This window comes from Vicugna pacos, chromosome 26, assembly GCF_048564905.1.
Source record: "Vicugna pacos chromosome 26, VicPac4, whole genome shotgun sequence".
Taxonomy (NCBI): domain Eukaryota; kingdom Metazoa; phylum Chordata; class Mammalia; order Artiodactyla; family Camelidae; genus Vicugna; species Vicugna pacos.
Genome location: NC_133012.1, coordinates 222,922 through 239,358, shown reverse-complemented (window position 1 = coordinate 239,358; position 16,437 = coordinate 222,922). Strand labels below are relative to the sequence as shown.

At 39.9% G+C, this 16,437-nt stretch overlaps 1 protein-coding gene across 9 annotated transcripts in view; it reads left to right on the top strand.

Moving 5' to 3' along the window:
* Positions 1-16,437, top strand: part of LOC140689410 (trafficking protein particle complex subunit 9-like) — a 90,887-nt gene that overhangs the window by 36,188 nt on the left and 38,262 nt on the right. The window contains exons 1-5 of one of the 9 annotated variants that reach the window (XR_012064331.1): positions 2,711-2,905; positions 6,136-6,240; positions 7,432-7,553; positions 10,714-10,885; positions 13,383-13,606. The exons of 1 other annotated variant lie outside the window; for it this stretch is intronic. Coding sequence is in view for 1 of the 8 variants with exons in the window: in XM_072950124.1 (XP_072806225.1) it covers positions 6,136-6,178 (43 nt within the window). In the remaining 7 variants the exon portion in view is untranslated. Of the gene's footprint in view, positions 1-138; positions 224-1,020; positions 1,285-2,710; positions 2,906-6,135; positions 6,453-7,396; positions 7,554-10,713; positions 10,886-13,382; positions 13,607-16,437 lie in introns of those variants that run through there. 7 more of the 9 variants (XR_012064330.1, XR_012064327.1, XR_012064325.1 and 4 more) reach the window with 7 other exon arrangements.

The window sequence follows — 16,437 nt, the reverse complement described above, 5'->3', positions numbered from 1 at the left end:
AATGACTTAAAAACATTTTTTTTTATTTTAGTGCTCTGAAAGCACTGAAAACAAAACATTAAAAATAAATATAGTGCAAAAGAGAAGTGGGCTTTGAAATTCCAACCACTGCTAATGATGTTACTTGTTTTTCTCTAGTGGCCCTTATTGACAGAAATACTTACAAAGACTGAATCGGTTTTATGTGGTCTTATTATGGAAGAAAAGACTGTCAGTGAATATTGTAAATAAAATCTTTACTCTTTTCTTTCCTGATGATGAATATGTAAGTTGTTTTCATGGCTTAAGTGCATTTCCTCATTTGTGAAATTTGAGTAATATCGTTTAAATTGTCTGACTGTGAGAGTTAGATGCCTTGTATACAAAGCACCCAAGAGGTGCTTAATAAAAATGTGCTGTCACATTGACAGATACTTTAGAAGGATAAACTCTGAATATTAAAGAGGGTGGCTTATTTCTGATGCATATTCAATATGTATGTATATGATATATATGAATATGGTTTAAAGTAACAAGGATTCATTTTTTTTAGTGCAGAATTAAGTTTTAATGAAATCTGTATCGTTCTAGTGAGACAGGGATTAGTTAAATTGCCTTAAGCAGATGACCTTGAAGATTACTTACACAGAATGTGTATTGTTACAACTTAGAATTCATGTTGCACTCAGAATTTTAAATTATTGGGATTCTGACCAGATCCATTAAGTTTAGAAATATCCACATTGATCATTTTCAGGGAATAAGCTTCTCTTGTGATTAAAGAAAATTTTGATTTTTTTCCCTGCACTCTAAACAGGTTTAAAATATGAAAACATTGATTTGACATGCCACTTTTTTAATAGAATAAAGCTCATGCTGTATTATTATGTAAATAAATGTTTGTATTTCAACAAACTTGTGTGATTTTCTGGCTCTTTGAGAAGTATTTTGCAAGATACTTAGATTACCTACTGTTGGAAAAATACAGACGTGACTTTTATGAATATAGGCCTAGTACAGATTTGTTGGTTTTTGCTACAGTGCAAGACATGAGGCCTAGGAGAGCTTTGCTGCCGATTGCCAGGAGGACAGATCCCAGGTCTCAGTCTCCCCTCCTGTAAAATGAAGTGGCTGGACTGGATTCTTTCCTCTTCTAAGATGAGTTTCCATGAGCCTATGTCTTTTGTTTATATTCAGGAGTATTAGCAATATCAGATTAAATACTGAATCCCCTCCCTTCCCCCGAAGCAAAGTGCAATATGTGCTACATAAGCTTTTAGTTATCTGATTCTTGTTTCTGATCCTACAGGCAATTTTTGTGTTGCATGTTTCCCGGAAAACTGGAAGGTCCTTTTAGCCATAGGTGGTGCTGTTGCACCTTCTTACAGTCTTAATTTTCCTGTTTGTAAAAGAAGGCTTAACCAACGTTATTTTATTTTGATTTCTTTGCTTAATGCTTCAGAATAGCACAATGTCCATTATGTCTGTCTACCTGGAAAAATTATTCTGCATATCTTAGTTTTATTCTGTCATCTCGCTGTGAACATTTCAGACTTGCTGTGTAAACAATGGCAACATCGGACTTTTCTTGCAGTGTTAGAAACCAGTGAGCCGGGATTTTATAAAACAGCTAGAAGCGGCCTCTGGAGCACCTTAAAGCTGAAAAGTGTATTGAGTTCCCTGAGAATTGACCCCGCCACTGTGTGATAATTGGTGGGAGGTGATTTGGTACATATACGAAGGTGTGTAGTTTTTTGACTTGGGTTTGCGTGCACGCGCTGCCACTGAGCCACGTGAGACTGAGTCAGTTCATTTTGAGTTTTTCCCTCGTCTGGGACATGGGGAAGCTCATATCTGTTTTGTAGAATTGTGAGAATTTAAACTATGTAAAGTGTTTACCTCAGTGGGTATGTCAAGAGGGCTCATAAACTTTAGCTCCTGTTTTGTGTGAAGCCATCATTTTACAGTCTTTGGCAATAAGTAAGAAACAGGAAAATAAGAAAAGCTGGTTTTATGATGAAAGACATTTGAGGAGGTTCCATAGTTCCTATACCCATAATTTAGCATCAGCAGAGTCAGAACTGTTACACAGTCACCCTGAACCAACGTTAAGCCACAGAATTTTTTGTTACTTCATATATGTTGGGGCTTAAGGGGATCCAGTACTTATACACATGTTGTCTCCAGCAGCCAACTGAGAGATGACACAAAAGAGTAGACAGACGATAAATGTCTTCTTTGTTACTCATTAAGCCACGTTCTCCATGAACTTCAGGGCTGTGGGAAAATGAGTGTCATGATACTGTGTCCCAGAAGTAGAGACTCACCCTGTCCCAGGTAACTCTGGACCACAGTGAGCCTTCCCTTGAGAGGATCTGCCCCATCATGCACAGGGCTGTCCTTCCATGGAGCTGAGCATTCCAGGTGCTTCCCAAAGGTGGCCAACACTAGAGGGAAAGGAAGGGTTTCACATGCCCTGCTTGTCTCACTGGACTCACACGTCACTCTGTTAGTGTGAGGAGGGCTAGCTGTGGGCCAGGGGTCAAGGATGTTAAGGGACAAGCACTCTCTGTGGCCAAGAGGAGTGAGGAGGAGGCATCCACTTCCTCAGTTTAAACAGGTGGTGGGATAAAACAGAAGGGTGCTCCCCAAGAGTTTATAAAAGGAGAAATAAGGATTATCTTTGGGACTTAGACTAACCAGGAAACATAGAAGATGATTAGAAGGGAGACTTGTAAATCACTTTCATATTACTTTGACATTTGTTTAGCACCAAAAATGTGCTACATTCTTTTCTCAGTGTTTTACCGAAATGAATCCTTCTATCTTCTCAACAAGCAAGTAAGAAAGGTTTGATTGTTATTCCAGTTTTGCTGTGTGGAAATTGAGGCACACAGAGGGAAAGTTGGCCAAGGTCACTGAGCTAGTAAGTAGCAGAGCTGGTATTTAAACACTGGCTGTCTGATTTTGAGGCTCCCAGAGATGGTCTTTGGGTGTTTAGAGGTATCTGCATCCCAGGATCTCTGTCCTCTGTGCATGAGTTAGCCAGAAAGGACAGAGAAAGGAGAGTTACACAGGTGCTGACAGTCATTTCTCGCCCACTGTCCACGGAGAGTGCACCGTGATTAGCGTTGTTTTCCAAGCAGTAGATCTGTTCGTATAACCGAAATTTAGTCCATTGAGTTAATCTAGAAACCCTTCCTGCTCTGTTTCTGTCCATGCTTGCCCTGTGACTGCCTGCCCGTGATTGGGCCATTGAGGAGAAAATGTACTCATGGTTGAACTCTGATATTTCAGTCTGGTTCATAGTTTCACGTCTTCTGTTACATTAATAAGATAAGTTTCTGATTTTCTTGCATCAGTATCTCATGAGTTTGGTTAATGTGAAACCAGTCCATCGGAGCCCGGGGGTGCTGACGGTATAATTTCTGAGAACGTTGTGGCACTTCTACCCGTGCAGACCTGACTGGAGAATGTCAGCCTTCCTCACTGATTTCCCACAACAGCGGGGTCCTCTCTCACCCCCGGATGTGAGGCTGGGAGCTCTCTGAGTAGGCCAGAGGCCAAGTCCACCAATCAGAAAATAATGAAGTACCTGGAAGTGGGTTTAATAGAAGGAAAGGGCTTCCAGGAAGTCCGATGGGCTGTTCGAGTCCGTTTGGTGAGAAGGTGTCCACTGTCTGTGGTTGAGCTGCTTCTTTACTGTTGAAAAGTCTGGATTAGATGAAGGGATTTTAAAAAGCAGAAAGAAGTGATTTCAGGTGGTACGTCCACACCGGTGAGAAGTGATGGATGACCGCCTGTGTGAGGCATAGACAGAGCCTTACAAACTTCATAAAACAGGTTTAAAAGCTCTGCCATCTGAGTGCACTTTATAAGGGGTCCAGTTCATGGCTGGGCGTGCTGAGAGGGCAAATAACTGATGATGGCAGAAAGGACACGGAGGCATCCAAAAGGTCTCAGTCATATTCCCTGTTTAAAGGATGTGGCACAGTGTAATATATTTGAGCTGGTTTTTCACTGAACAGTTTTGAGTGTTTTTTGGGACTCCCCAGTGCCCCAAGTTTTCATGCAGCTGGGTGTCCCCTCAAAGCAGCTCTGTCAGCGCTTGCCCTGGGCTGACGCGGTGTCACGGGGAGCAGGATGATCAGTGTCCCCGGCTCCTCCGAGCTCCGTCTCCTCATCCGCAGAGCCGGGTTTCTCATCCGTGTCTACTTAGTAGGGTTGCTGAGAATGACACGTGATGGTTGTCAGGTGTGACTTGTGGTTGTCTCTGTGATTGGCATATAGTCAATATTTGATAGAAACACTTGTTTTTTATTATAATTGTAGCACCTAGATTGCAGTGGTTTTTAGTCTGCCTTTTTTATAACTTTATTCTTATATTTTAATATGCACTTACTTATTTTTTTGGAGGTACTGTGGACTGAAGCCAGGATATTGTGCATGCTAAGCAGGTGCTCTACAACTGAGTAATACACACCCTTCTTGTCTGCACTTGAAAAGAAATATTGCAATACACAAAATAGCTCTTAAACACCATCATGGGACCTAATCTCTGTATAGGCAATTGAACACGTATGCTATTTCAATAAAAATAAATGTTCTTGGGATATACCTTTCTGAATCTGTTAATGTGATTAAAAACGATCACAGCTAGTGATAAACACGAATCTTGCATCCAGTACTTCTTAGGGCCTGCTTTGCCATCATGGGAAATTACATTCTACAGAGAAGGCTAATTGGGTCTTTTTGATATTTGGATGGTTTAGCAGATGATCAAGGCTTTCAAAAGCTGACAGTTTTGTTTTTTAAACTAACTACAAAGTTACCTTGTAGATATTGGAAGTCCTGAACTTGTGAAGTGCCCAGTAATCCAGGGCGTATGTGTCTGTGTCTATGTGAACGTTTGTGTTTGTGATTTCAAGAAGGTAGAAATAAGTTTCATATAGCCTTCTGATAACTTTCTCCTCCATTTCAAGGTGTAGGCATATATTTACACAAATAAATTGATGTTCTTTGGTCATTTGGCATATTGGGAATAAGAGGTTCTCATACTTGTTTCAGAAGGGTTGGGGAGCATGAGTTTATAAAATAGGAGGAGAAAGAGGCAAGGAGGCACTTCACACTTTGTGCAGGATATGAGAAACAGTAGCTTTTCTTTCTCTTTTCTTCTAAAGCAAATTGGCACTGAATTGTATCCTATTACTGAGAATGGCTTTTCTGATCAGATATAAGTGTCTCAGATTTTTCAAGGCAACATGACTGATGAAATATGTTTTAGCAGTTATCTTTAAAGTAGTTTTATTTTTCAAGTAAAAGCTATATAGCCTTGTCTTCAAGCGGTACAAGAAATTCTCATTGTTCTATGTACATGAACTATTTGCTTAGTTTCTTTTTTTTTTTTAATGTGCTTGTTTCATTGTGGTTTGAATGAATGTTTAAAATTTCTGGATTTTGATCTTTAGAACATGCTCATTTATCAGAAGTATTAAAAATCTGATTGTTTTTGGTCCTTGATTGTTGCGGCAACCTATTGATTTCTGTTGTCTGTTAAAGAGGGAACTTCTTCCTCTAGCCTGCAGACCATTAAGTGAATGGTTTGCAGTGTGCCTTTAAAATTATTCGAATGCATTGAGCATGTTTCTCCAGTGAATTTTTAATTGACTCATAGAAATGACTTTGCTTTGGTTCTGTGGCTTTTGCTCCTCTCCACAAGAATTTGAATTCTCTGTTGCATTTTGTATACGTGATTTTAACAGGGGAAAAAATTTTGCAATTTTTACAGAGGTGGATTTTCCTATCCCCTCTGAATGCCTTCTGTAATTAATACAGCAAAAATCTCTTATTGCAGTGCTTAATTATTTCATAAGCTATTTTTTCGCTTAATCAGAAACAATGACAAAGAGTGATAATAAAAAATACGAAAACCTTCCTTCCTTTGAAGAATAGAAATCAGGTCGTCAGGCTCACGCATGCTTTGTGCCTGACACACTTACTCTCATATCATTGTGTATCATGATTTGGAGATGGAGTTGCTTCAGGTTTCTAGATTTTTGTTTTAACATTTGTGTTGAGTACTTTCTCCAGGCTGATGTTTCCGGTTGGATTTGTGGAAAGTGTAGAAGGGAAACGAATGCTTTGTTTTCTTTTCAGGAGGCCTGAGTTGCTGATGACAAAAGAGTTGCGGTTGGGCTGAGGAACAGAGTGACACTCCTCCCGGCTGAAATCAATGAACAATGAAATCAATTATGTGTATCGGTATTTGACCAATAGAAGTTAGCGAGCCCAAACTGGCTAGATATGCCCAAAGTACTGAATTCACCTGCAGAATTATATGCTTTACCAAGTAGAAGCAGATTACAGCAATCAGAAAAATCAGTCCTATGATGACATATAAAAGGAATATAATATCTTTTATTTCTGAAACTTTTCTACGTTAAGTTGTGTAGAGCTAAAATTAAGTTTTAAGCACCAGGAGTTAAGAGTGTGGGTGGATCTGTGGGATCGTTATTCACGGATGTGCCTACAACCTGCTAGAGTGGCTGAAGCTGACAGGAAAAGACACAGAGCCAGAATTTGTCAGCCTAGTGTGTCCTCCATAATGGTTCCATGTGGGAGCCCATGATTGGGTTAACAAATTGTAACAAACCCCAGCCGCCTGTGAACTTTAAGAAGAAAAAAATATGCTTAGTAACTGCTTTGCGAACTAGGGCCTGTAGATACTCACTCCTGTCTCCTTGCCTTAAAAAGCAGAGACCATGCTTTGCTTGCATGGTTTTGGTTTTAGATAGCACTCTGCTGGTTGCAAAGCAAGAACCTAGGCCCTCAGTTATAAACGCTGGTCTTGTGTGCTGTTAGATAGTCTATTATCCCCAAAACAAGGACCTGGCTGATCTGATGGTCTGCTTTGTAATTCACATATCTAAAAATGTATCTTGTTCCCCTCACCCCATGACTTCACTGAAGATACATTAATCCTTTGTACTCGTTGTGGATTCTACAATCTCTGTCTCATCCCGTCTTTCCCCAAGTTCCTGCTTACTATTACACGTGTTAATGACTTTTTCCTTTGATTATACACAATAAATATGGGAGCATTTGAGAGACTCATGGAGTTGGCTCCCTACTGTCTCTCAATTTCTTGACTTTTTCCACAGAGTCTTGAATAATCATTCCATGTCGGTAAGACTTCTGCCAGCCAGAACCCACAGTACCAGGTGAGAAGGATGCAGGCTTTATCTCTCCTACCCGAGGGAGAGAGAAAAGAGAATTGAGATCTGCTCCCCCATGGTCCCTTCCTGCCCCAGGGCCACTGCAGTTCACCTGCAGCCTTCTGGCCCCTGCTCAAAGGGCCTCTGTCCTAGGACTGACCGCAGCCATTTCTTCCCTTATCAACATTTCCTGTGCCTTTCAGAAGTTGATCTCTTCTCTGCAATTCAACCCTGGCAGATGTGATGGTGGTTAGCGTGCTGGTGGGCAGTCATTTGGGGACTCCCAGGAGCCATGCTGATTCTCCTGAGTCTCTCATTCACGGTTACAGGAATGTCGAGCACCGAAGGAAGCCCATTCAGGTGAGGCCAGCGCAGCATTGCATTATTTCATTTTATTTTTGAATTTTCAGTGGAGAAATTATTTGCAGCTAAGTGATCCAGATTTTCGGCTGCCTGCTTTCCTCACCACCATTTCCTTGTTGGCTCTGGTGCTTGTTTTAAGAACCAGGTTTCTTCTCTGGTCATTTGTAGCAGCTGGGCTTGCCTAATCCTTGATCTGCATTTGAAGCAGAGTGTTTCTTCATGATGTCAAACTGATTTTTCTAATTGTGAATATTTCGTGTACAATCAGCAACTGTTTCAAGTGAAATGCTCTTGTCCAATTTCGGTTAACTCTGATTTGCTGAACTTCTGTTTTCATGCTGAGGGCAGTTTCTTCTTCCTGGAATAAAAGTTTGCAATTTGCATTTACTATGGAAGGTACTAGCCCGAGGTGCTTTTTTTCTTAACATTTTTCATACAATTCACCCATTAAAATGTACAGCGGTTTTTACTCTATGCCCAGAATTGTGCATCCCATTCAATCTTAGAACATTTTCATCCCCCCAACAGGAAGACCCTTATGCATAGGCAGACATTCCCATCTTTCCCAACCTTCCCCAGCCCCAACGAGCCACTCTTCTCTCTCTGTGGATTTGCCTGTGCTGGACATTTCATGTAAATTGAGTCATTTCATGTAAATGGAACCGTCTATTGTGACTCAATTATTTCACACTGAGTAACGTTTTCAATGTTTGTCCACGTTGTGGCCTGGGTCAGTACTCTATGCTTTGCTATTGCTGAATAATATTCCACTGTATGGCTGGGCCCCACTGTTTACCCATTCATCAGGTGAAAGGCATTTGGGTTGTTTCTGCTTTTTGGCTGTGATGAGTAATGGCGCCGTGAATATTCCTGTAGGAATTTTTATGTGGACATTTGTTTTCAGTTCTCTTACGTGTGTGCCCAGACAGCAGAATTTCTGGGTCATTCAGAAACCAAATGTTCAACCCTCTGAGGACCTGCCAGGCTGTTTTCCAAAGTGGCCATGCTGTGTTACGTCCTCACCAGCAAGGGCTGCGTGCTCCGCTTCCTCTGTGTCCTCATTAGTGCTTGTTACTCTTTTTTTTTTTTATTGTAACCTACTGCAGTGAGTGTGAAGCCGTTTCTCCTAGTGGTTTTGACTTGATTTCCCTTACAGCTAAAGATATTGAACATCGTTTCATTGTGCTTATTGGCCATTTGTGTATTTTCCTTGAAAAATACCTTTTGAGATCTTTATTCACTTTTTAATTGAGTTGCCTTTTTATTGTTGAGTTGTAGGAGTTTTTGTTTGTTTGTTTGTTTGTTTTTTCATTTGGAGATACAAATTCCTAATCAGATATATGAATTGAAAAAATTTTCTCCTGTGTGTTGTTTTTTCACTTTCTGGATGGTGCCCTTTGAAGCAAAATTTTAAATATTGATGAACTCCAATTTATCTCTGTTTTCATTGTTTCTTGTTCTTTTGGGGTATTATTTAAATTCTGAGGTATTATATTTAAACTTTTATATATATAATAACTAAATTCATAGGACAGTTCTAGGAGACGGGTCCTGTTGTCCCCAGTCTATGGATCGGAGACTGAAAGGCAGAAAATGTCACTGACATATCAGTGTCACAGCTACCCAGTGCTGTGGGAGTTCAGACCTTCATGTTTGTCCCCAGCATCTGTGCTCTTCACCAGCATGCACCACTCCTTCCTGGAATCATTCATGAAAACGTCTTTCATTTTTTGATTTCTTGTTAGTTTGTTTTCTCATTGGGGACCTCATCTCCTCATTTTTCTTGCAGAGATCAGTGTAGATTTATTTTAGGTCTCATGTAGGCAGAAGCATTGCTATTAGTTTACTTCTTTATTACTCACTCTCCGGTAATGATTGTTGCTAGTTGAGCTAATCAAGTCATGCTTAAGTCTTTCCTGCTCATGACACTAAAAACAGTCATGACTTACAGAATGCTCAAAGAAGAAAGTACTTGATTGATTTTATTTTGCTAGCCAATCAAACCAATCAAATAGAAACCCGGGTGTTGACACAGATTATAAGCCCTCCAGAATAGGGTCACTGTCTTCCTTGTGTTTCATTTGTTGGGTCACAGTGTCTGGATAGTGCCTTGCTGTCCAGCAGTTTTGTGAGGATACGGTGCTCGTGAATCATTGTAAGCACAGAATTTTGACAACAGACTATGTTGTTCATTTGACGACGGAAAATTAATATAGAAATACTGCTCAGATCTATTTTAAAATTAAGCTTGGAATTTTGAGAAGAGTTCAAGAAACCATACAAAGATCTTTTTCACTAATTTTAGATCTATCTTACACACATTGTGGTTACATAGCAGAGTAACTTATCAACTAGATTTGACAAGAGGAGTGTATTATTGATTATTTGTTTTAGTTGAAATATTCTACCTGGGATAAAGTAATCAGTGCCCATAAATGAACAAATATGTTTGTATTTCTATGCAACATGGGAGCAGACTTCATATGTTTCTATATAATATATATGACTGTGTTTTAATCTGTCTGTCACTGTTTTTATAGTTTTTCAGCAATGTTGTAACCTTAGAATTCTTCTAAGAAATTCACCCCTGATTCTAGTGCAGTTTGTACTGTGTATCCTGCCTTATGCATGGGATTCCACTGTCCCCTCAGTGAGGAATTTCCTCTCCTATTGAGTTAGTAGCAGAGTTAAAGGAACTGTGATTTCTAGGCCTTTGCTCTCCATGTGTTTGCACTTGGCTGTCAATCACTATTTACCCTTTCTTGAGTTTTCATTGTTCAATTAGAATTTTTGAAAATAACTATTAATATGTTGCATTGGTCTCCCTAGAAACTTGATGTGTTTGTGCTTTTCAGTTTCAATTTATGAAAAATGTAAATGCACTCTTCTTTTAACTAGTCCTTTTTCACTACATATTTGTTTACCTCTTTATAGTTAAAATATTTTTTCCCAATGAATGAATCAGTGTGCATGTTTTAAAAGATACCTTACTTTTTATTTTTCTTATTGTAATGATAATATTCATTGTAGAGAATTTAGAAAATATGGATAAACACAATAATAACTTAAAAATGGCCTCTAATCTCACCTGGAGATACAGTTGTAAGATTTGAAATTGAGAATTACAAGTCCTCTAAAGTTGTTCTTCTTTTTCAAGTACGTTTTGGTTACTGAGACCCTCGAATTCCCATGTGAATTGTAGCAGCAGCTCATCAGTTTCTGCAGAGGAGCCCGCTGGGATTGTGATCGAGACCATGTTGACTATACGGATCACTCTGGGGAGCACTACCCTCCCAAGAGCGCTGTCTTGTGATCCAGGAATGTGCATGGTGTGTCTGTCCAGATATTTAGGACTTCTTTAATTTTTTTTCAACAATGCATTCAGTTTACATAGTATTATTTTACTTTATCTTTTTGCCTTTATACTGAGGACAAGTGTGCCAGGTACCGGGATCAGAAGTGTATTTGAGCCCCTCCACTTGCTGCCACCATGGACGCTGCTCTCTTGCTTCACCTGCTGTACAATCTTACACAAAATAGGACCTCAGTAACTCTCTTGAATGAATGATTATATGATTGTTGGATGATGATGATGCTTGAGAGTCCTTGTGATGATGTCTTTTTCCCAGCCTTTCCCCTCTTCTTAACTATGTCCTTTCTCTTCCTTTCCTCCAGCCTGGTTTTCAGCCTGCCTGTGGCATTGATTTTCCCTGTCTGTGGAATATTCCTTTCACTGGTTCATGATAATGTTTCATGTGGGCTTTGGAAACTTGCTAGATGTCAAGAAAGAGCAAATCCATTGGATGCTAGTATTTTTAGACTGTAGTATTCTTTTATAGATTGAAATTAAATCAGGGTGACCCCCTGAGCCCTCCCGTGAGCTGTTTTCACCTTCCTACAGGTGATACTGCTCTGGTTGCTGCATGTGCCCTTCCCCCAGCCTTGGTTTTGGAGTTGAGTAAGTCACCATCACTGGAGCCCTCTCTTTAAAAGATGAAGAGAACATTTGCTCCTTCTCCCTGGTTGGGGACTTGGATGAGATGAGGTACCAGATAAAGAATGGAGCCCCACCTCATTCTGACCCCAGCTCTTTCCGTTTCTTTCTCCAAGGGAAAAGAGTACGATTCAACAGTATAAAGATTGTGAGCTAATGAGATAGACAAGACAACCAAACATTTATTAAATATCCTTTCATGCCAGAAACAAATGTATTATACACACAAAAAGCACATAAAGCACGGTAGTACTGTGGTTACAAACGTGGGTCTGAGTTCGAGTCCTGCTCTGGAGTGACCAGTCCTGTGAGATGAAGAACTGATAGGTCGGCTTAGCTTTTCCCGGACTTGTTTTCTGTCCTTCAGAGACGGGGTTCGATAGGCGTCCCCCCTGTAGAGGTCCTGAGGGGTGTAATTGACACGCTTGGGCAGCCCGAGCACAGCTGCTCGTTCCTCCTGAGTGCAGGATAGCATAGCTTTTCCGGTGATGGCTTTATTACCGCCCTGTGTAGACTCTCAGTGCTCCGAAGGGATGCCTCGTGGTTTGGGGATGGGATTGTCACTTCTGTAAATACCCAAGGATTGTGTTATTGGGCCCTGCTGATTTGAATCTACTCTTTAGAAAGTACATATAGTAGATATATTTTTCAAGCATGCGTGCTTTTTTTCTTTTATTATTTATAGTTCTACCCTCTCATCTCTTGGTGTGACTTTTCATGGAATCCAGGAAACAGTCCTAAGCTACCTGCCTCTTCACATTTCTCCGTGGTGGTTTTCTTCCCTGACTAGAAGAGGGTTTTGCATAGGAAATTATCTTTGTTCCCCTTTTCTTGGAGTCTCTCTGTTTATCTGCCCAACTCTCACCTGTCCATCTGTCTATTTCTCTACCCACTCATTCTTCTGAGTTGTTCCAAAAAGCATTTCAGGCAGCTTACAGAAGAACAGATACCAAATAAACAGGTGAGAAAATGGGGCCAAGTTCAGTGAGGCTAGGAGGCGAGCCTGTGTGAGGGTTGCACACGTGAGAGACACACCTCTGCCCTGTGACTTACAAGATTGAAAGCAAGTGTGTGCCTGAGGCTCCCAGCAGACACAGGAAAGCAGGTTTTGTGGGAGATGCTTACTGGCTGTGAAATAAATAAGTGGCTGAGGAGAAGCCCAGCCTTTTCAGCTACTAAGGCTTAGGAGAATATTTTGAGTGTCTTCCAAAATCAGAGTATTTCATCTTTTCTTTTGTCAGAGTTCTATGTATTGTTGGTTACATTCTATACCTGGAAATTTCTCCAAAACTGCTTCCCATGTGAGTCTCATGGCTCGGGAATGGGGTGGTTCTGCTCACTGACGGTTTTGGCCAGAAACAGAAAATGACAGCCTCAAAGAAGCCTAGGATTTGTCAGTTATGTTTTGTCAGTGCTGTAGAGTTCAGAAAATGCTTTCAATGTTTCTCTCCATCTGAGGCAGCAGCGTGCTCTCTTACCAGAATCAGCTCAGGGCCACGTGATGGTGGGGGCTGACTGCACTATCGTCAAGACAGCTGAGCCAGTCACTGCAGGCGTGTTGATTTTACTTAGTGCATTTTATGTTCTTTAATAGAAGATTTCAAAAGGGAGTTAATTAACTGAGTTGATTATCATTTAATTAATATGACGCTTTGTTGAAAAGACACTTATAGGCAGAACATAAGCTTTGAAGGCTTTAAAAATGGTTTCATTACTGAAATTTCAGTAGGGAAGATTCACAGTTTATCTTATTTGTGCCTCTCTTTTAAAGTAAAAAGGAAACAAGTCAGAAAAGGCAGAGGATGATTTCTGTTCTTCCTCTCCGCTTTCAGGTGCCCTCACCTCCCGTGGCATCCATCCAGACACCAGCACTGACACTGGCCGTGCTCAGAACTGCCTCAGCCCTGAAGACACAAATGACAACTAGAAGGGGACCATGCCCTGTGAAAGCAGGTGCTCTCACTTTGTGGGTCCTTATGTAACTGCCAGTGTTATTCAGGATCGCCCGTTCTACACTGTGTGGCGCTGCTGCGGTGTCTCCTAGTTACTTGTTTCTGTAAGTACTCGTGTATTATTCTCCAATATGTTGTACTGCACACCTAAAATTGCTTTTCTCAGATGAAAAATAATGTGTATTTAATATAAGTCTGAAAAAAAGGGACAAAAGAGGCTATCCTGGTCCCGCTACTCAGAGATAATAATTAACACTTTAACATCTATTTTCTGTTATTTTCGTCAGTGTGTATCACCTCTGTCATAAAAACCAGCAATCACTCTGTGCCTGTTTACTGTGTGGAGACCTCCATTTTCCATTCAGCTTATTGAAAGTTTTTCTACAATATTATATCTACCATGGCGTGATTTTTAATGACCAGTACAGCATTCTGTCTTGTGGAGGCATCGTCCATTATATTTCAGACTTACATAAACTTAAAAGTTCCAAGTATACTTAACTGAAATACTGAAAAGAGAACTGCGGTGGTACCGAAAGACTCCTACCTCCCTTCCCCTTATTTCCTGAGAGTAAAAGCTGTTGACAATGTGGTGCATATATTTCATGACCTTTATGCCTATTATATATATATATATATATATATATATACACACACGTATATGAGAAATCTATGTATATGTGTCCGTATATATCCTTTATTGAAAAATGAGGCCATAGTATATGTTTTCTGCAGCACGCTTTATTCACTCAGGGGTGTGTCATAGACGTCCTCCCAATCCAGACTCACCCGGTCCTTTCAGATATAGTGGAGGTGTCTACCGATGTGCAGGTGTGGTCTCTTGTGCAAGGACACACTTGGTGGGAGAGTGCTGTGGACAAGGCCCTGGGCCACGGGGAAATGCCGGCCCCCTCAGTGCCCACAGCTCGCCATGATTTAACGCATCATTGTCTTGATGGTGGACACTTAAATTTTCTCTATTTTCCACTGTCAGAAAGGATGTTTGGCATCCTTCTTGTACAGACATTCCTATGATCTTGTATGAGTATTCCTTTAGTTAAGTCTTCTGGAAATTTAGTCCCTGGATGTGACATTTACATTCATCACAGGCTCCTTTCAAGTGACTCTAGAAATTCCTTCTCCAGTGGGGAATGAAAAGATGTAGAATAACTTATGTAAACAATTCTCTATCGCTAGATATGATTTCACTTCAGCTTTTCTTCCCACCATTGTGACCAGTACTGTGTAAATGCTCTGATGAGTACATCTTTTTGAACTGATTCTTTTTCTAAATGAAACGATTCCTAAAAGTGGAGTTCAGCCTGTGTGTACACACGTTTTTCAGAGTTTACATATCCATTGACATGTCGTCCTCCAAAAAGGTTGCTCACAGTTTTTTCTCCCACAGATGGACACTAGCTAGAATATCTTTGAAAAATATTTGGCAATATGATGAGCCAAAGTGCTTTTTCATTGTTTTAGTTTGCATTTGATGACCAGTGAAGTATTGAGCATTATTCACTCATTAGCCATCTGATTTTCAAAAAGTGAATGATCCCTTTTGTCCTTTGCAAACATTTAAGTGAGGGAGCTACTTGTTGCTTTGTGACAGCTCTTTGTATGTTATCAACATTAACCCCTTGTCTTCATCAACATGTTTCACAGAGCTTCTTCTTGTCATTTCTTGCCTTTCATTTTGTTCAGTAGGTTTATTTTTGTTTTGGCCCAGAATAAACTAAAGATAGTAAATGTCTTCTTTTTGGTTTTATCCTTGATATTATTCTTAGAAATACATTCTTATAATGGTATAAATCTCTTCTGTAGGCTTTTTTAATCTCTAAGATGGAGATGATAATGGTACTTGTCATACTGAGGAGAAGTTGAATTAATATGAGCAAAGGGTTGCATTTGCTCTTATTACTACTTTTTAATATTTACATCAGTATCTGTAATTTTTCTTGTGGTCATTATGACTGGAATAGAATTTCTTCTTTCCAGGTGGTTCTCTGATTGTCCCAAGACAATTATTGAATTCATACTTTGCCCTTTGATTTGAAATCCCACATGTACAAAATACTTATATACACTAGAGTCTCTTTTTGAGCTCACGGTTTTTTTCTGTGGATCTTACTTTCTTACTCCAGCGCTATATCTTACATATTGTAAAAACTTATTGAATATCTGACAGTGCGATTTTTTTGGATTCTTTTTTCCATCTCAAATTTTCTTCGCTAGTATTATGACATCATTATTCCTGAAGAATTCTAAAATACTTTTTTCAAGTTAAAAAAAACAGATAAGGGTTTTCATGGGATTTTTTAGTAAGTTTTGAATTATGTTTAGGAGAACTTACATCTTTACAAAATTGCTTTCCTCCATACAATATGTTGATGTCTCTACATTCACATCTCTTACATTACTCCTCAGTACAGTCCTGTAGTTTCTGCATGTACAACATTGACATTGTTCTTTTGAGTTTATTCCAGATTATTGTTGATGTTTTTGTTAATTTTGTAAGTGAGAATTTTTTGCTATTATATTTTTTAACTGTTTACGCTGACAACTAGGATGGCAGATTCGGTTTGTAAATACTCACTTTGTAACTTGTCATTTAAATTTGTAAGTATTAAGTACTTGTTCCAGAATCCTTTCTTTTCTGTTTTTAAAAATGTGTTTCCAAGATTCTCAAAATGGTCATAGCTAAGTAGTATAAGTAGGGAGACTTGTGGGGAGAGGTAGTGTGGCTCATGGACAAACTGTGAGCACTTTCATGGTTGCCTTTAGGCTGGAGAAGCCTCAGAAGAGCCAAGGTTAGACCGGGGGTGGCTTTGTATGCACTTGAAAGCCAGCTTTCCAGCCTGTATGTTGAAGCCTGGTGGGCGAGGCAGGTAGATGATCAAGGTTTGATGGAGGTCATTGGCTGCACAGAGCGCTG